This window comes from Camponotus vicinus, unplaced genomic scaffold (genome assembly GCF_025532165.1).
Source record: "Camponotus vicinus isolate PSW18456_S1 unplaced genomic scaffold, iyCamVici1.0 SCAF_2, whole genome shotgun sequence".
Classification (NCBI taxonomy): Eukaryota; Metazoa; Arthropoda; class Insecta; order Hymenoptera; family Formicidae; genus Camponotus; species Camponotus vicinus.
The window spans coordinates 11,313,839-11,334,089 of NW_028141956.1; the positions used below are offsets into that span (position 1 = coordinate 11,313,839).

At 34.5% G+C, this 20,251-nt stretch overlaps 1 protein-coding gene across 5 annotated transcripts; it reads left to right on the top strand.

The window, feature by feature from the left end:
- Window positions 1-125: 125 nt before the first annotated feature.
- LOC145967012 (uncharacterized) lies at window positions 126-20,250 on the top strand. Of its 5 annotated transcripts, none has more exons than XM_083091575.1 (11): window positions 126-745; window positions 3,496-3,606; window positions 8,036-8,176; window positions 10,014-10,380; window positions 11,426-11,854; window positions 12,745-12,959; window positions 16,698-16,827; window positions 18,232-18,372; window positions 18,613-18,797; window positions 18,869-19,083; window positions 19,240-20,250. In XM_083091575.1, exons 2-11 carry the CDS (start codon window positions 3,535-3,537, stop codon window positions 19,361-19,363), a joined length of 2,019 nt encoding a protein of 672 aa, XP_082947701.1. In that variant the 5' UTR covers window positions 126-745; window positions 3,496-3,534; the 3' UTR covers window positions 19,364-20,250. The 5 variants fall into 5 exon arrangements, with proteins under 5 accessions (XP_082947701.1, XP_082947703.1, XP_082947700.1 ...); XM_083091574.1 differs by lacking the exon at window positions 126-745 and adding an exon at window positions 1,806-2,377; XM_083091576.1 differs by lacking the exon at window positions 126-745 and adding an exon at window positions 1,817-2,377 and having other exon boundaries at window positions 12,772-12,959.
- Window position 20,251: the final 1 nt, after the last annotated feature.

Here is a 20,251-nt window from a genome sequence, read left to right on the forward strand (position 1 = left end):
CTCTCTCTCCCTCTCCCTCTCCCTCTCTTTAAAAATAGAATTGCAACAGTATCGAAACGAATAATACTAGAAATTTATTTATAGAAGGTTCTACAACCGCTGCCAACTCGAAGTGTTCAGTGACATTTACCATTATCTCATGGCGAGACATAAATTATCTTCGCAATCAGTCTATTGTCATTGCTGCGGTTTAACGACACGTGTCTGTGGGAAACACCTTGATCAAGCAATTGGAATTTAAAACTCCGCGCGAAATTAAATTCATACAAATTTATACCTTCTTTTTAGCTACGCGACAATTTGAATCGCTGTCATCGATATTTTTCTCAGTTTGACGTGCGCTATCGTCGCATCGCTTGCTTTTATTAATCACGCACGATCCACAAAGGAACGGTCAAGCAGAAATAGCATACGCGCTGCTCACCGGCCGATACTCGTCTCCGCACAAGATAGAAGCCGCAGTACTGTCTCCAGATTACTTTAGAACACTTTAGATACAATGCACGATAACAATTGGGAAGTGTCCGCCGTTTACGCGAAGCGCGTGTGTTATACATATTTTCGCAACGCAATTGCTCACAGTAGATCGAGCATAATCTGGGACATCGTCTCGACGTTAATAGGTGGATCATCAATTGTGTGGACGTCCTCGGACAACGTTATGTAAATGTTTCTCGCGATACTCGACAATTCTAGTTAATATCGACAATTGCTACCAGCGAGCGACTTGTAGTCAGGAATTTCGGTAAGTCCACAATTTTGAATTACATATCGGAAAAAAGTAATTTTTGCCAATATCATATACACACACATCAATAAAATTTGATAAAATGCTACAGTCTTAATTTCTGTTTTTAATAAATTTTGGATAGATGTATAAAAGAGATAGATTAGTGAAAATTCGAAGATCATTTTATAGTAGCGACAAGTTTTCTGTATGAAAACAATGGCAAAAATATCTACTTGACTAATAGTATCGAAGTTATCGATTTTCGCTGGATTTGCTCAGCTGTCGCGCTATAATTGTATATGATAACACCATATCGCTGGTATACTGGTATGAATATATCAAGATTCAAGTTCGCGATACGTTCACAATGTTTCAAGATAGCGAAACAAAAATTACATCTTACATCGTAGACAAATTTTTCTTTAAAATAGAGTTTATCTGTCGAGACATCAGTTCGAGACGACATCAAATGTCAAGTTACTTTTTAGTAACCTTGACGAGTCGCGCAACCTTGAAGAAGCACTCAAACTGATGTCGAGTGCGAGAGAGGATTTACCCAATGGTCTTGTTGTATTTTTAGTTTCAACAGATTTTCTGATTGATCTTGAATAATACATCGAACAAAATCTCGCAAGCACGTGTACTTATCATAATGCGCGTGTCGCAGTGTAAAAATAGAATGAAAAACGAGAAGCGACTAGATGAGAAATTTAATTTCGTCTTGCTGCGTGCAATTCCGATCAAATGTTGTTAGTTTTCTGACGTATAAACGGATTCTCGCCGTTAAACTTCTAGCTGGCATCTTATTAATCGTCTTAATTGAGATGGTATTTCGTGATTTAACTAATTATAAAAAACGATTAAATAAATAAAATTATTGCAATGTACAAACAAAATTTAAGAGCTAAAAATTCTATATGTTAAAATTTTAAATGAAGAAAAATAGAACTTTATGACATCATTCGGGAGTGAAACAGGTGTAAGCGATAAGCTCAGTTTTCGCAACGATGTAAACATACGAAAATAATTCTTACATTTATTCGTTGAAAAGCGCACAAATTGATACGAGATTTATTTTTCCGTAGAACTAGAATTAAGCTCGTTAAAATCAAACCGATTTCAATTCCCGTTCAGAATAACGCTTTTGTCTCGTTGTCAAATAATCTGTCTGCTTTAATCAATTTTAAATCCGCGCTGCGCGTATAAAAGCGAGACGATGCGCGAAGCGCTACAAATCAAAACGCAATTAAAATTTCGCCGCGGGATTTTTCGAGCATCTGGAAATGCGACGCGGCTCCTGAAATTCGCGCGGAAGCATCCTAATTTTCCATCAGAGTGGCATTGTAACACCTGGCTGAAATTCGCGCCTGCGTGATGACGGGGCCTCGCTCCAGCCCTCATAAGACTTTCGGTGCGAGGGTGCAATTTAAACTTTGGCCCAGTAGTCAATCAACCCCTTGACGAACGGACGATCCGAAGAAAGTCAGTGAGTGGCGAAGATAAATTTGATTTGCGCGACGCGATATTGCTCGCGCAAATGGTGCGACTCGTGCCGCGAAGTTTGGTGCATTGCTTTCAAAAAAACAGACTTGCAAGAATTGCATTTCGATCGTAATTCAAGAATAAGAGGCATCGATTGCGATAAAGGTAATATTTTCAACTCGATCAATGTGTATCTGCTTACCTTCGATTTTAAATATATATATATTTAGATATTTAAACACAGAATATCTCACTTACTTATTAAAAAAAACAGTTATGTATTTTTAAGTTTTTTAGATTTTTAAATTATATTACATTCCAAAAAATATATTATTTAAAACTTATAATGTTATTATTAGAATTTATAACAATACTATTTAAAATTTGACAATATATTTATTAATGGCATATATAATTTATATATGTGTTATTAAGATATAATAGTTTATATATGTGTTATAAAGATCGTAATGTACTAAAGTAACTTTCGAAAAATTCTTTTTCTAAAACTTATATAATATTATTATTAAAATTTATATAAGAATATTATATTTAAAACTTGATAATATTTTTATAATATTTATATTTAAAATTTGATAATATTTCAAATAATATTTTTATTTGTTAATAATATATATATAAATTATATATGTTACATTATATTAATTACGTGAAGATCATAATATACTGAAGTAACTTTTGAAATTCTTTATGTACGGAATAATCGCAAGAAACCGCGACAAGATTTTACCGCTCTAAAACACCTAATTATACGATATGGATTTAGAACATGCATGGCGTAGAGAATATCTAGCCGTACAGATATTTCACGAAGAATCACGTTTTAGACCATGAGTGTATTCATGAGATTCGGTTGAGTCGAAAAATAGCATTCAACTTTTATAGCAAAATTTACTTCAAGTTTAAATCAAGATTCCAATTCTAATATTCATTGAAAAGTAATACATATTCAAGCAAGAAATCTCTTTTGCAATTTATTCATTAATGTGCAATCGAATATTATTTCTCATTGCACTTTTTATTTGTATTTTGAATACTTTTAAAATAATTGCCAAAGATGATTATAATACTAATTATTTTAAAATTAATATAAAAATTTATTTACAAATTTTTGTCATGTATTTATCTTAATAAGTAGATTAAAATAAACATCAGAAACAGAAAAAAGCTTGAATAAATTATAAATTATAAAGAACGATGAAATGTTAATAATTGAAAGTATGAAGAATGATTAAAAATTCAATTTAATTGATTTCTTTCAGTGTTTTCCGGAAGAGCAGATCATAAACGTGAACACGGTCATGGTCTTGAGCGGAACGCTCACAGACTCCAATTTCTTGGCTATCACATCGTTTAAGATCAAATTTAAACCGGTCAGTAACGTATCTGTCGAGCATATTATTTATATTTTATATTTTTTGCAATTTTTTAAAGACTATATGTCGATTTTGGCAGGCATGACTTTTCTCGAGATTACGATCGCGTCTTGAGAATATCGGCGATACTTCGAAACAAACGTCATTATTATTCCAGGTGATATCGCGTGGAGCGTATATTAACACTTATTAGTAACCTCGACGAATTGGCACGCGAGGAATCTTAATAAGCCATATATTGCATCTTAGCAGATTATCGAGGCTTTCCTTCATGTTTGCCCCGTATGGTATGTTGGCATTTGGCCGTTAAATCTGATTGCAAGTAATATCTGCCACATTTAAATACAGTCATCAGATAATATTTAAAACCATTCTCTCTCTCTCTCTCTCTCTCTCTCTCTCTCTCTCTCTCTCTCTCTCTCTTCTACTATTGCATTTATATAATGATCATAGAATTAAGAATGTTTAAATAATAAATAAAATTTTCTTTATACTAGTTCGTTAAATGATATAATTTTATTGCATTTAAAGATAATTTTAAAAAGTTAGCATATAATATTATCAGTAAGATTAAAAATTAATTAAACTACTTTTAATATATATTACATGAAGATAAAAGAAATATGAGTTATTTTAAATTATCATAAATGCCATCGTTATCTTGAAAGATAAACAAGGATACACACAACAAAAATTCAAATTATATTAATTATAATTATTATATAAATTATAAAAATCATTGGCTTTGACGATATAAATAAAAGTTCTTTCGCTTCACGAGGGGCAATGTACTCATTCACTTATTAATTAATAAATTATATTTTTAATTTTGTGTCTCGAAATTACAGTTCGCAGAAATTGCGTGCGTGACCATTGTTTCGAAAGAGGGTCTCATGTTCCTTTCTGAATTACTAACTAATTAAAAACTGAATAATTTTGATCAAGGAATTTTTTCGCGGTCAAAGAGAAGTTCATATCTTCGCAAACATTTGAGTTTGTTTCAACTTGGGGATGCCGACCTTGGCACGAAAAGCGTCGCGTCTTTTCGAGACCAAGCGATTACAAGCTTGCGTGCTCAATTTCGCACGTCTCACCCTCCGCCGTTCTTATCAGAGCTTTTCTTCTATTATTTGATGCACGTTCCTCATCCATTTCTCGATTCTCGTCAAATAGTCTTATCTACTTATATAAATGTCACTCACGAATATATTCTACAATAGTGCAGTAGTTTAGTGCAGTAGTCTAAAATAATTCTATTTTCCTCGAAATATAGCTATCATTTTTTGATAATTTTTTTATAATAAATATTATTTTTGCCAAAATATCTTTACATACATGTAAAAGATGTTTTCTTTAATGTAAACTTCTTATATATATAATTTTCTTTGATATGCTTCATTGTCGATTTCAATATCTGTTTAATTCAGATTTTATTTTTAAATATCTTTTGATTAAAGTCCAAAGATCCAAAAGATTTTAAATACACATGCGTAATGATGAGAAGAAAATATGTACATTGCAGTCTGCGAGATCAATGTTGCAGATTGAAATAAATAACTCCAAATGTGTCATACACGAATATAAGTTACTTTCATCCGTTCTTGAACCATAATTCAATTTATAGTTTCTGGTACGTTTATTTGCCTCTTTCGTAAAACTCCATAACTAATGACAGATAAAGTTTGTTCCGCATTCGAGATTTCGAATAGACATTACATGTACCATAATGTAATGGTACCATAATGTAACAGAACGATTTCTCATGCAGGATAGTCAGTCAACGTCAGAAAGCGCGCATAGCTGATAGTCAATCAGACGAAGCTTCCGCCCAGAAACGCCGATCACTGACGTTTCTGCGATGGAGTTGCAGCGGCCAAAATGACGGCCTTATAAATCAGCTTCGCGTCATACTTGCTATCTCGATATCGCATTGATATATAATATTCTTTACGCGAATTTTGTTAATCCGCAAGTGCATTCACATCTAAGATGCACGCTGTTTGTTAGTAATTTTAAGAAATAATAATTATCTTCGCATTATTCAATAAGCGGAGAAAGTTGTACAGGGTGTGGTTTTCTTGTATCTGATGACAAGTTTAATAGTCATCTCGATAAAAGTGTACACAATATACTAACGAAGTTATTACTTTCGAAATAATTTCAGTTGTGTACACAAAAGAGGGAAGGGAGACAACTGTATATAATATGATATCAAATTGCGATACATATACTTGATTAATACAGGATTAAGTGATACTTCATGTTGTCAGTGAATTCGACAAAATACATGTCTTAAGCGATGTTGGATGATAGAGTTTCGTCTGACGTCATATTATTGAAATTTGTAGCTGCAAGCTAGCAAGATATGACATTTACGTGCCGCCGCGACTAATCTTCCGTCGTGATAATATATGGTCGTTTTGATTAATCAGCTGTCCTTATCATTTTCGCGCCGACTCGGTTTTCGAGGAACACGAACGATTTGCATAAACGAAAAATGTCGGCAAAATACCATATGAAATTTGTTGCATTCGACGAGGGCTTTTTCCTCTCTCTCTTTCTCTCCCCCTTTTTCTCTTTCTGTGATAAACGGCGATCGTTCTTCCGGTCATTGATCATCACGTAGAGGACTATTCCTCACGGCATACATGTGAACGTATTTTACAGCATCCGATATTGTTCCATACGGTCGGCGTGTTCGCGCCGACACCGACGGAAGCTTTCACGGAGCGACGCAATTGTTTGGATATGAAACGGTCTATTCAGGGGGAGAGAGCAAACATGGGAGAATCGAGCGACGAAAACTCGATAACTGGGGCGATAACTATGTGCCCATTTACCATAGTCGGCTCGTGCCAGTTTCGTCCAACTCACGTAATGAAGAGAAATCTCGAGGCCTCCTATATACCGGGGTCGTGATAGTTATCGCTAATTTCTCGCAAATTCGTCCCGATATAAGCTACGCGTACCTTCCCCAAGTTATAGTGTTCGATAACTTAAAGTCAAATGTTCCTTATCAAAAATTTGATTTCATGTCTTTCATCATTTTTTCTTTTATATTTGCAACTAATCTGTGAAATTTAAAATTTTATTCACGCAAAGTTTGCTAAAATTAAAGAAAGAGCTTTAGAGTTTTAACAATAAGACTTTGCACACAGTCTTTACCGAAATCTAGTCTTCGTTTAAATATTTTCTTGGCTCCGAAGCTCGATAGATTTTCTAAAATGTCGAAGAAGATTGATGAGCTGGTATATACATTGGAAAGTTCATAAAATATTGGCGAGTGGCCAAAAACTATACGATGACAGAATTAAATCGCGCTCTCTGTAACAGCAGCCGAAATAACCGTACGTACAACGCGTTTGAGAGATGAAAGGGTGATTTTATGCGAGTATCGCGAGAATGAGATTGATTTTACTATTTGGTTTTACTATTGGAATCGCCTCACTCGCTTTTTTCGCCTAGGATTTGGAGTAATTTCCGCTGGCCGTAAAGTTAACGGCGCGCCGACACGAGTACAAAAGAGAAAAAAGGAATGTTCACTTGATTAGAAACGCCGCATAAACGAACGAAATGGAAAATTCCTTCTTTTGATCGATAGACAGAATAGGTATTTATTCTGGAGTATGTTCTCGAAGAGATTTTGTGTTATTGTGATTATTCAAATACGTTGCTTATACATATAACATATAACTTGACATTTAAAATATCTATGCAATGTAATAATAGCACTAAATAAAAAATTTAAAAAATGTGAATAATGAAATAGATTATTTAAAAATGTATTAAGGAAGATATATATATATATATATATATATATATATATATATATATAGTTAAAATAACGAACACACAGAAACGACGTTATTAATAATAAAAGAAATAAAAAAATATAATTCCTTCTCTTAATTTGAAAAATTAAAAAATATATAAAAAAATAAAAATAATCTATACATATTGAATTGCTCGCTCAAGGTTTGTTACGTATTCTTCATGATTTCCAACGCATGTGTCAATGAATCGTGGAACAAAAGGAGATGTAGGTCGAAGAAGCGATTCCAACGCGCTTTGCCGGAAATCGTGACATTTACGTGACAGGAGAGACGATCCGCGAGCTCGCAGCGATAAAAGTGTCTCCTAGTGCGTTTTAATTTATATTACAGCCTCCACGAAGTACCACCATATTTCTCGGTCAAGCATAAATCTCGACCAAGAAAATATCTCGATTAACGATCATCTGTCGATCTTGTTGACAAGGTGTTCTCCTTTCCTGAATTTTACGATTATGTGATATCATCCTAAAAAAAAGGAAAGAAAAACAATTTGAATTATATATCAAATATTTTCTTTTCTTTCTTATATGAAATTATCATCCGCGAAATTGCTTGTTATTAAATTATAATTCTCAAAACAAATCTTTTTCCAGCCTCCTCCCAAATTTCGATCTTCGACGATGGTAGGCGATCGTAGAGTGAAACTCGTGGCGAGCAATGAAACTACCACCACGTCGATGGACACCGGCAACAACCACGTTGTCTCCACTGTACAACCGACCACCACTCAGCAAGTAAGCTTTCTCTCTCTCTCTCTCTCTCTTTCCATCTCTATCTCCCGTCGTGGATCCTCGTTTTCATTACGTCGACGCGTATCATCGACGGATCGGTCGCGCGACGTCTCGCGGCCTCGAGAGAACGAGAGTGGTAGTCTATCTCGCGAGACTCCTCCGCAAAGTGTTGCGAAGCGCGGTATCGCGTATTCAACAGCCGCAAAGTTAGGCATATTGTATGATTATTCCGTAAAAACAAATAGATGTTCGTTCGGTTGATAAGCATTTGTGTGGTGCACGCGGCGCGTATAATGAACAAAAGGCTTTTCCATCGATGTCCTCGAGATCAAAATTGTTACCGAAGTAAGTTACTCCAATTTTTTGGCGCTTACTGTTAGCGATAAATACATATATTCAATGTACATATGAAGATGATGCTATATATTTTTATAGTGCTGTTAAAGAAATATTGTATGTCTTTATTTAAATTATTACAATTTTAAAATATCCACGAATATTTTAGTATTCTCTCTAACAAATTTTAATTATGAAAATTCGCACAGTCGTAAATTGTGATGTAATTCTTAATGAAAAATAATTTTTTTCATTTAGGTATTTTCTGTTAATCTTTTGGCATGGACATAAATTGTGTAATTATTTACGATTTAATTTTCAAAATTATCGTCTTAATTATTGAATTCTGAAATTTAATTAGAGATGCTCTATTGAGTTTTCTATAAGTTATGATTTTTTTAATCAATTATTTTATGATTTGCGGGATTTTCGGAAGTGTCGAAGACGCAAACAATTACTCAATAGATGAAATACATGAAGATTTGATGAAATACATGATGCTCGTGAATATAATAGGAAAACGCGAACGTGGCTTATGTTAGTGCATTAATGACGCATATGTGTACGTACGCACACGAGGCACCGACCGACGTGAGAGCTTAACTGACGTATAAATAGCGCGTTTAAAGAGAGCCGGCTAGAACTCTCTCGCGTGTACGTCTTGTGAGCCCATCAGGAAGGCGCGAGTCGCTTTCTGAGGTGGATCGCGCGACTGGAGCAGATCCAGTGATTGGAGGCTGTGTGTGATCGACGTCACAGAGAGATCGAGATTGCGAAAAAGGAACAATTCTTTTCAAAGTGCGCTTAATTTGTTAATCTCATCTTCGGTATTTGCGAAATTCGAAATGAAAAATTTGTGATGTGAGTAAACAAATGTAAGATAAACTGTAGAATCTTCGTTAATAGACATCGTTTATGATATACGTGTTTCGTAAATAGAGTGATGATGTTTATTATTATAGAGGAGAGAATATCTAAGCAAACCAAATTGTGTCTGCTAATCACAAATCCACTGTGTCCGGTGCAATTAATATTAGATATAAATTAATATTACATATTGTAGTATAAATTCTTCTTGGCTGAGATTATATCTTAGTAATAATTAAAATTAAAGAAAGAGACGGTAAAATTTTGAATATTTGGTTGCGTATTTTCTAAATTAAAGAACAATATATGCTACAGTAAAAATTAAAATAGTTAAAATAGTTTTTCTGCTATATCTTAATTAGATGCTAATTTTTGTCGTAAATATTAAATTTAAAATTCCATTAAATTACATAAAGCTAATTTTAGAGATCTTATAAATTTAAAGATACATTTTAATTTTAAATAACAAATTTAGGCAGTGATAAATAGAAATGTAATTTATTACATTATTGAATTTGTGATTAATTGAATAAAGTTTTTAGATGAAATGCAAGTTGAGACGCGCATATACAGTTCGTGAGAATCTATTATATTTTTTCTCTCGAAAATAATTCCTATCGTTTTGTGCGTCCGATAGAAAGTTCGACGAATCCTCGAGGAGCAGGCGAGGTGGCAAGAGAACGATTCACGTAGACGCGTTAAGTGCACATCGGGGACTACTTGCTGCGTGGTTAACAACTACAGCATCATTGCCTCTAGAGGCGAACTCGCTCGAAATAACTGCACCGTGAACGAAACAACAGCGACTAGCGTCATCGCCAGGAAACGGGCATCGTCGATCGTCAACGGGAGGATCCAGTCCAAGGAAGAGACTGCTCGAACCGGCATTCTCGCCCAAGAGGAATCAAAAGGATCTAAGAACATATCGAAGGATTCGACAAGATCGAGAAGCATCCAGCGAGGAATAATCAAGTCCGCTTCTGTTCCGAAGGATTTGAAAGAAAGTACGTTGCATAATTTTTAAAGATTGTATATATTGCATAATTTCTCTAAAGAATCGAAATCATATAGTATCTGTTAGAAAATATCTTTTAATTTTTAACACGCAAATAATTTTTTATATTCTTCTTTTATTTAAATGTATAATTGTCGTTTTTTAACACAATTTCGAAAAAATCTACTTAACTAATAAGTGTTAATATTCTTATTCAATATTTTAATATCTTTACGTCAAATTATACGCAATTACGTTTTGATAATGTAAATTTTTTCTTTGTTAAATGATCTTTAATGATTAATATTTGCAAAGAATTGTCGTTAGACTATTATTTGCATTTTAAATATGTGCTAATTAGCGATAATTATTTTTTACGGAAACATTAACTTTCTGTACTATTCATACTTTTTTAATGACTACTTATAATTGTTGAAGCAACAACAGTGACCTGAAGCTTTGTATTTCATACTTTTGTGTTTCATATTCTTTTCACAAATTACTGATAAAACAACAGAAATTAATGGTAATTGCATATTTTGTAATTTCTGTTAAGAATTGCAAATAAAAACAGGGTGCAAACAGGATCTTTTTACAATAATTTTAACGTAGTATACTCTTGAAACTAAACATTACAAAGCGAATTGACTAGAATAATTGAGAATGTTAATAAAAAATTCTTGTTTCATTAAATACAAATTTAATCGAATAAATTATATAAGGAATGTAATTTATATAATTTATCGTGAAGGAAACAATATTTCTATATATATACAATTTAAATTTTTAAAAAACTCCTACTCAGAATTTATCAGTTCAGACCAGAACAAAATAAAAATAAAAATTTTACATCAATTTTAATAAAGGATAATGAATTTGCATGAAATTTTTACGCGATCCGCACAGTATTTGCAGTTTGCATAAAGTAAGATATATTTTACGACAATCTATATGTGCGAATATCTGTACGCCGCTATGCGTCTATTTAAACTCGCAATCAACGTGGATGTCTTGCAAAGTGACACCGACCAAATATAGAACTGTGACTCGTGTAGGTCTTCCAGCGAGAGAGAGAACGTTACAGCGGGTGTCGGGGGAGGGCATCCTGAAAAGATCTTCCGCCTTCCTGACGAGCTTAGCGCATCATCCCTCCAGCAAGCTCGCCGAGAGGAACTCGCTAGACGACAAGTCGACCAAGTTTCTCAGGCCGACCGATAGCTACGAGCTCCACGGTTCCTCGTCCTCGAGATACTCTGGGCTAAAGGAATACTTCTCGACTCTGACGAACGGCGACGCCGCTCAAGTGCGTGTTCTACGGCAATCGCCCAGCGTTCAGACCTTGTCCACGAGCTGGAAGAAAAAAGGCGTCGGAGTGAAGAAATCGGTCTCCTTCAGCTCCGACACCAGCTTCGAGGAAAAACGCGCACCTTACCGGAAGACTGCCGTCCACGAAGCTAAGGTCTACCGCAAGGGCGTGCTTCAAGGTAAGTTTTCAATATTTACTCGATGAATTCACGAATTTTGCTAATAAAAATAATTTAGATAGAAAGTTTAATATATATAGTTTATAATACAAATGTATAAAAACTAAAGTTTTACTTCAGCAAATAATACTTTAATAAAAATGTATTCCTTCTTCTGTTACTGTTCTATTATTTTGCTTAAATAGTTAATTAATAAATTTTCTATTATTTTATTTAAATAGTTAATTAATAAATTTTCTATTTTATTTAAATAGTTAATTAATAAATTTTCTATTATTTTATTTAAATAGTTAATTAATAAATTTTTAAGATTTATTATGGTTTTCTATACAAACATGATGTAAAGTCATTGATTATCGTCATTACATAAGCAACAATGACTTGTTGAGATTTTTTTACGTGCATGAATTTCTCGCGTTGACACGTGTCACGTTTATTAGCGCCAGGAAATTGATCTCAACTGTGATAAAGTACACTAACTGATAAGAACAATATTTGAATCTCGATAAACTCTCGTTCTCGTTTCACGTTAGGTCGAAGGGATCTCACAAGAGTATTTAGCAATGCGTGATATTTTGATGAATCGGAAAACAAATTGTTGATATATATTTTACTAGAAATTTTAATTTAAATAAAATAAATGTCTAATTTAATAATAAAGATAATATTTGTCTAGAAACGTGATAAATATTATTTTATAAGGCAATTTATGACCGTGAAATTTAAGTAACATGCCAACTCCAAATCGTGCTCCTATATACAGAATAAGATTATTTATTCAGTAATAAACTTCTCTGATACACCTGGGACTGATGTATTAGTCAGTGCTGCGCGAGTAATCTAAAAGCTTATCCGCGCGATTAAAATGTCAATCTTGAAACATTATGAAGATATCATGAAGGATGTAAATCACGCAGATCGCGTGCGCGAAGAAGCGATTAAGACAAAAGTGCCACCCTCGTGGGAAATACCCTCCGGGGGCCCTACGGCCCTGCTGAGGGCTGCTAGAGAGGCGGACGACACCGGTCTCAAAGAGATCGTCGCACAAGCCCGAAAAGTAGGATTAAAGGGTATGGATGTCAACGTAGTCGACAGTAGCGGCAGGGTGAGTAGAAATTTTCTGATTAATCTCATTAGTCTCTAATTGCCATCTCTCGCGTCTCGTAATTTTAAAATTGCTTTACAATATTCACGATATCGTTTATACTTTCAACTCATAGTGAAGGTAAAATAATAAGAAAATTCAATATATCGAAGTTCAGAGAATGTTAGAAAAAATATGAAAGAAATATTGAAATTAAGAAACGAATAAAAAGCTAGTAAATGTACATTAAAAAGATTGATTTAACTAATTGAGAATTGTTTGCCGTCGAATCGACTACTGTGTGCGCTCGAAATTCTCTCCAAATTGCACTATCGGAAGGAGAGATAGTCGTTTGGATTACGCTAAAACGAATCCGACGGATTGGAAAGCCGGCGGCAATCCGTAATTAACTGCGCGCGATTCGCGATCGATGAAAGTGCAATTAAGGCCGAGCAAGTCGTGCGCGACGCCAGAAAGCAAATTTCGCCTTCGAATGAATCTATTTTTAAATCACCTGGTTTTGTGTACGTATGTGTATGTGGGAAGGATTCCTGTATCGATGCGCGCGAATTTCGCTCTTCGAAAAATGCAAGCATCAACGACAAGTCCCTACAGGCCGTTCGACAATTGATTGCCGACAAACGGGAGTTAACTGCGGCGTGAAGTATGGAGATGAACATCTTGTTTTTGTGCTCTATTTGTTCTCTTTTTATTCTTTTTATTAATTTAAAATATAGCGTAAAAAATAGAAAGTTTTTATATTATTAAAATAAAAAATTATATATGCAAAACAAGATTTAATATAATTGTTCTAAAATAATTTCTCTTTTCATTTTTCAATATAAAACAATCATTTTTTTACTATATGTTAACAGAATTTATATAATATTTTGTTTTTTATAGATATATGTTAACATAATTTATATAATATTTTTCAATCAATATTATATTAATAAATAATATAGTAATAATTTAATAACGAGAGTATCCAACGTCTTTTTTGCGCAACTTCTTTTTCGATTTTATTAAGTTTTTCTTAAAGAAATTTACCTGATTAATTTAAAGAGAATTCAGTTCTCTCTCTCGTTTCGTGCTGCGTGGCACTACGGCACCTGAATCAGATAATCGGCGTAATTAGTATGGTGTATTTGAAGAAGTTTTCTAATTACTGACGAAATTCTATGTAATTAGCCAGTCTGTTTTCCGGCATACAGATTTAAGGTAAAAAATCGATCTGACGAAACGGACTCGATCATTCACAGTCGGTGATTTTCCGACGAGGTAATTCGAGGTAATTCTCAAGAATTCCATACTCGCTGGTGGTTTCATTAGCGTCTACGTAGGATCCCCTTGTGTACATTGCTCGTGGAAAAGTACCGAATTGCTCGTCGACACTCAACTCTGCGACAAACCAAGCGTAAAATCGTGCCCTGAGAAATATAAGATTACCACATTTCGAGGGCAAACATATGATATTACCATGGAAAACGGGGAAGAGTATATTTAGCGAATCTAGAATTACCTTTATCAATAAAAATTTTAGTCGCGCGAGCTTATAATTATACATATGGATTTTTATTAAATATTTAGTAAATTTAAAATGCTTCGTTGAATAAGCTTTAAAAGCGACAAATTTTCTTTCAATTAAAATAAGCATATTATCTTTTAGTTATAAAGAATGTATAATGCGTAATAAATAATTATACAAAACGTGAAATATCAATTTTAATGCCTCTGCAACATATTGCTTACTTGTTAGCGCACTTTGTGTACATTGTGCCATATTTAAGTGCGAGAAATCCTGAAGGATAAATTTCGAGCACCGGAAATGAACGCGAGCGAGTAACTCGTGAAGAGATATTAACAGACACCGTAATCAGCCTCGTCTCGAAGGATGCACTTAATACGACGAAAATTTAATGTCTCGCAATGATGATTTGCATTCATTATTATCAAACGACTTCGTGCGAAAACAAGACGAGACAATCTCTTGGAAGACAACAACGCTGTAAATTTCGCTCCTCGTTAAATTTGTCACAATCCAATATCTTAGATTCAAATTGCGGTTTTTTCAAACTAATCGGTACTTTCTATTACGTTCTTGTAGACGCGTAATCTCGATCCTTTACGGGAGTTCTCCCGCTTTGTGTGACCGCATTCCGTATGTGATGTCGCGCAGCAATTAAAGTCCGGATCGTCTTTTTCTCCCTCTAGGTAGAATGCGGTTGTCCTTCGCGGCAAACGCTGCATTAAATGTCGGAACGAAGGGAGGCATATGGATGTTCCGGATAATCGTCAAGGATAATCCTAGTATCGCGACTTCTAACGCGCACGTGGACCGGGAAAAAGATGATTGTGAGTCACAAATCGATGTCGCGTCGAGAAATTGCGATCTCGATCTCGATTGGTTGTATACGTATATTACACGAGACGGTTTTATGTATCAACCCTGAGATGACACTAGAAAGATACTCGAATTCCTTAAGCGAGACGAGATAAATGTTGACGATGATTCAACGAGGCTGCGGATCCGTGCGAGGTTAACATGCGATTTATAGAAATTACTGAAACAATAATGATGTAGATTCGTTATTTGTTATGGAATTGTTTTATTTTTATATTAAGCTAAGTTTAAATTAGAGATCTATGATTAGCAGCAAAATTTAGGGCAAAATTCTATCTATAATTTTAAGTGTGTAATATTTTAAAGATTACACACACAGAATACACGTACCAGAAAACACAAGATATAAAATTATATATAGAATTGTGTCCTAAATTTTTTATAGAAAAGCGAGAGAGGGAAAGAAAATAGGCAAAAAAGTTCAAGCAAAAATCGAAATGCTAAAGTAAGAGTTAAATATTTCTCGGATACATAAAGTAGCAGCCTTTATTTTTTAATCATTTGAAACGTTGGATAATATTTTTTCTATCTTTAGATAACGAAGAATAAGAACTATGAATTTATTTTAGAACATTAAAAATTTAAAAGAATTACAAAAAAATATATAAACTAGTTAATTCGCTCAAACGTTTTTAATTGAAATGGACAAAAGAAACGTTGTATATTTGCCGATTTACATTTACGATCCGCGCATCGTCTTACAAGCAAATGCGTCTTCTTCCAACCGTTTGTTGGCGTAGCTCATGTTTTAACATCTGTTTGTATACTGGCGCATGCTGACGCAAGCAAAGCAATAATATTCCAACGTTCAATAGCCACTTAATAAATTGATTCTTAGCGGATATTCCATTGTGCATCCCGATGTCGACGACGGTAGCAAATAATGGCGGAATGAGAACATCTTCCTACGAGAGAACATGTCATACATTTACACTCAAGATGTAAAACATGATTTTTACTTCTTTTTTTCAATATATTTACATGTCAATCAAAAATGTAGTAATAACTGAATAATATTTAAAGATAGATCCTACTAAATACTCGTACTTTATAAAAAATATAACGATCCAAAAAGATTGCTTATCCGAAAAATTAATTGAACTGAAATCAATAGACTCGAATTTTAATTTAAACTTTGATTTATCCGCGCTTAAAGTGATTTAAATTAAATGGATTAAATTAGCTGTGGAATCTCACGTGGTTTTTTTATGTCACGGTCAAATGCGTGAAAGAGACATTGGCGATCTGGAGCAGAGAAGCCGCAGAGTGAATAATGTTTCGCTCGAAACGCGAGTTTACATAATGAGCATGCTTTCGATGTAAACTAAAGCGGGATTATTTGTTTACGATTGCAGACAGCCATAAGCTACATGGCTGGGAACGGTGCATCGACAATGCTGGAACTGGCGCTCTCCTTCGAAGGCGTGGATCCGAATCTGCCCGACAACGAGGGTAACACGCCGCTTCATTTTGCCGCTCAGGCCGGTGAGTGTGATCGATTATGTTATGAATAATATCGCGCGATGAATCAATGTCTCGTGATACCGTAATATTATGCACGATGCGTATAACATGAGCGAAATGTCGATGATCCGTTGAGAATTAACTAATTTTGTGATTCTGTAATTTTACAGAATCTCATTTCTCTAAATCATGATTTTGAATCATGATTATAATTCCTATAATGATATTATTAAAAATACAATATTATTGATGACTTGCTATTTTGTATATTGCTCCAGTATTTAAAACTTAAACCATGAAAATTTTAGATGTGTTTTTCCTTTTCCGTCATCCTTTTGAGATTCAAAATATCATCTTTGGCAATTATTTCCAATGTTCCAAAAATGTATCTGGCAAGATACGCAGGAATAGAGCTGGTTGCGTTTATTCATAGGAAAAGTTACAAGAATAAGTATTGCATCAATCGACTCGCGAACGTAACTATCGGTAGGCGTCAAAGATGATGTATTCCAATTTTTTCGTAGGAATCTTTAAAATTCATTTATTTTCGAACATCTCTCTCTCATTCTCTCTCTCTCTTTCTCTTTCTCTCTTTTTCCATCCTTTTTTATAGCTGGCTTAGAACATAATTTATCTCAGTGTTTATCTCTGCTTCTTTTCCATCGCATAATTATCCCCTCTTAATAAGTGGTAAATGGCAGCCACGTGAATAGGAAATAGCTCTATATACATCCGTTGTCGAATTAACTATAGATAAAAATATAATAAAATAAAGTTCAAGGAACTTGTTCACGTTTATAACTCAAGATGTTTACAATCACAAGTAAAATTAAAAAATAATGAACAATTAAAAGCTATTAATTCGCACATTTTCTTTTGTTTTACATTTTATTTTATAACACTGTTTATTTCTTTGTTATATATATACTTTTTTAATACAATAAAGTAAAGTATAATACATACATATATCACTTTGAAAAATTCGCGAAAAGTCGGCTTTCCGCGAATAAAGAAATAATGATTTATACATTTTGAAAATAAACATTTTCAATCATATAATCTTTTATTTGCCAGATTTTTTTTAATACCCTAAGATGGTCTATCATGTTATATTTTTACGTAAATGAGAATAATATATAGTGCAGATATAAAAAAGCGTCTTTAGAAAATATTGGGAACCCGATATAAGCCTAATGCCAAATCTGCCGGCAGAATTTTCGTGTCGGCACAGGGATCCCATCGCGTCACAGGCGCCGAAAATAGCGAGAACATCGGAGCATTTCACGTGGCTTCGCGATGACGCGTGCTGTGAAACGTTTCGAGCCAAAACATCACGAGTTATGAAATATATTAGCAATCGCGCGCGAAAGAAAAAACGACACCGATGATGTCAATACATATTCCTTGTCACGTGTCTGCGGACAGGACAGACCGAATGTCTCAACATCCTCCTGCAGAGATGTCCGGATATCGAGGTAGACGCTAGAAATACCTTGGGTTTTACGCCGCTTATGAAAGCCGCCCTTCAAGGTAGAACCAAATGCGCCAAGATTCTTCTATTTGCCGGTGAGCTCAAATTCAGTGCTATTTTAATTAATGTTAATATTAACTTTAGAATTTATTAATTAATAATTTATAAAATATGTGCATTATCCCCTATAGAATTCAGCATTATCTCTCTCTCTCTCTCTAAATATCAAATATTATATAAAATATAATTGATTACATACATGCTCTAGAATATTTCTTAAAATTTATTATCTACATATAAAATGTTATTTAAAACTTATTTTCGTCAATTCTTAGGTGCAAATCCTACATTACGCGATCACGGTAGAGGTTTGCGCGCCGAACAGTGGGCAAGATTCTGCGGTAGATATATGTGCGCCGAGGTGATCGAGAGATTCGCGAGACATCGTCTGTTGGAGAGGACAACGTCCTGTCGTTGGGGCAGCGAGCCCGAATTGGCTGCGAAAATATTACAAGGAAAAGTGCGTTGCCATTTAATCTTCTGACAGCATCTCCTTTGCGCGAAAGACATAATCTTACGTAAATTATGCAGGTGATACCCATACCTGCGACGCCTCTACCGCAACCTTCCTCAGGATTGAAGTCGAAAATAAGGAAAGTATTTCGCACTACCTCAAGTCCAGATCGAACTTTCTCTCTGGTATCACAACTCACCAGCGCGGCTCTCTGCGCGAGCAGTCCAGCTCTGCCGAAACCGTCACCTGTTGTAAAGAGTCTTCTGCGACCACTGAGTGTACCTCAATTAAGGTATGATATTCATTAAAAATTAAATAAATTAAAAATAAATTAGTCTTATTATTTGCATAAATAACATAATATATTCTTTATGCAACTTTCAAATTATTTATAAAATTTTAAATAACTGATATTTTGAGAAAATTGTAAAAGAAGACCATTTTTCAGGGTGACATTGGTTTCGCCGCAGGATTTCTTGGAGAAAACTTCGGAAAAGTACGGAACAAATTTTACGGATAAAATTGAAAACTCCATCGCGAAGCCGCTGCGCTCGAAGAAGAAGAGCAAGTAGTCTAACGCGAAGCTATCGCGAATTCGAGCTGCGTTTAGTCGCTCGTTATGCGTTGAACAATCGAGAGGAAAGATGACGCAAGTATGCTTGACGTAAGACAGCGAGATGAAGATAGTGAAGTCATCTATTTGAGATCATTTATGTGTTACCCGATTCCACTATTGCCTATAATCAAACAGTCGATCGTCATCCGGAGCCGCGAATCTTTAAGTAGATCTCATAGGTTTCCCGGTTTTACCTCGCCAAGGAAATATTAGCGATGCCTTTCTCGGATGTGGATGTTCGCGAAGATAAAAAATCCTTGAAACTCGATCGCTCTTGATAAATCAGATTATCAGTCGATTTGCTGTTTGAAGTGTTTTCATATTTACGGTTCGTGCTCAAGATTGTTTTTGATATAAACCACCACCACGGTCGGATAACAAATATTCGGGAGGATCGAATTTTATTTTTAGTTTAAGCTTATAGGATGAATCGCGCAACGTGACGGAAAAAGAACGAGTGCGCGATTACACAAGAGATTCTGTGAAATTACGCCGAGAATCACGTCGATGATCGTGATACTGGAAGATCCATCAAAAGACTTCCTTGCCTTCGTCGTTTTACTGATAAATAATTTCGATTTTCTTAGGAAACGCAAATGTGATCTCGAAATCGAAGCGAACTCGAGTGAGTTTTACCGGTTAAAAGAGTTAAAAAGGTTAAAGAAAAAAAGAGAAAAGGAGAGAGTGTGTGTGTGTGAGAGAGAGAGGAGAGAAAGAGATGATTGAAGATCGAACTTGTGATTATCGCAAGTGTTCCTTTAACTTATAATACGTTTTACCTACAAGATTTTATATCGCAGTTATTGTCAGATGGTTGTTTAAATAAATGTCTTATTAATCGACT

Excerpts from the sequence above, each read along its gene's own strand:
- LOC145967012 (XM_083091575.1), top strand. The coding sequence starts at position 3,535 with ATGGTCTTGAGCGGAACGCTCACAGACTCCAATTTCTTGGCTATCACA. Across the intron at positions 11,855-12,744 it reads CCGCAAGGGCGTGCTTCAAG|ATATCATGAAGGATGTAAAT; the intron begins GTAAGTTTTCAA and ends AACATTATGAAG. Across the intron at positions 19,084-19,239 it reads CTGAGTGTACCTCAATTAAG|GGTGACATTGGTTTCGCCGC; the intron begins GTATGATATTCA and ends ACCATTTTTCAG.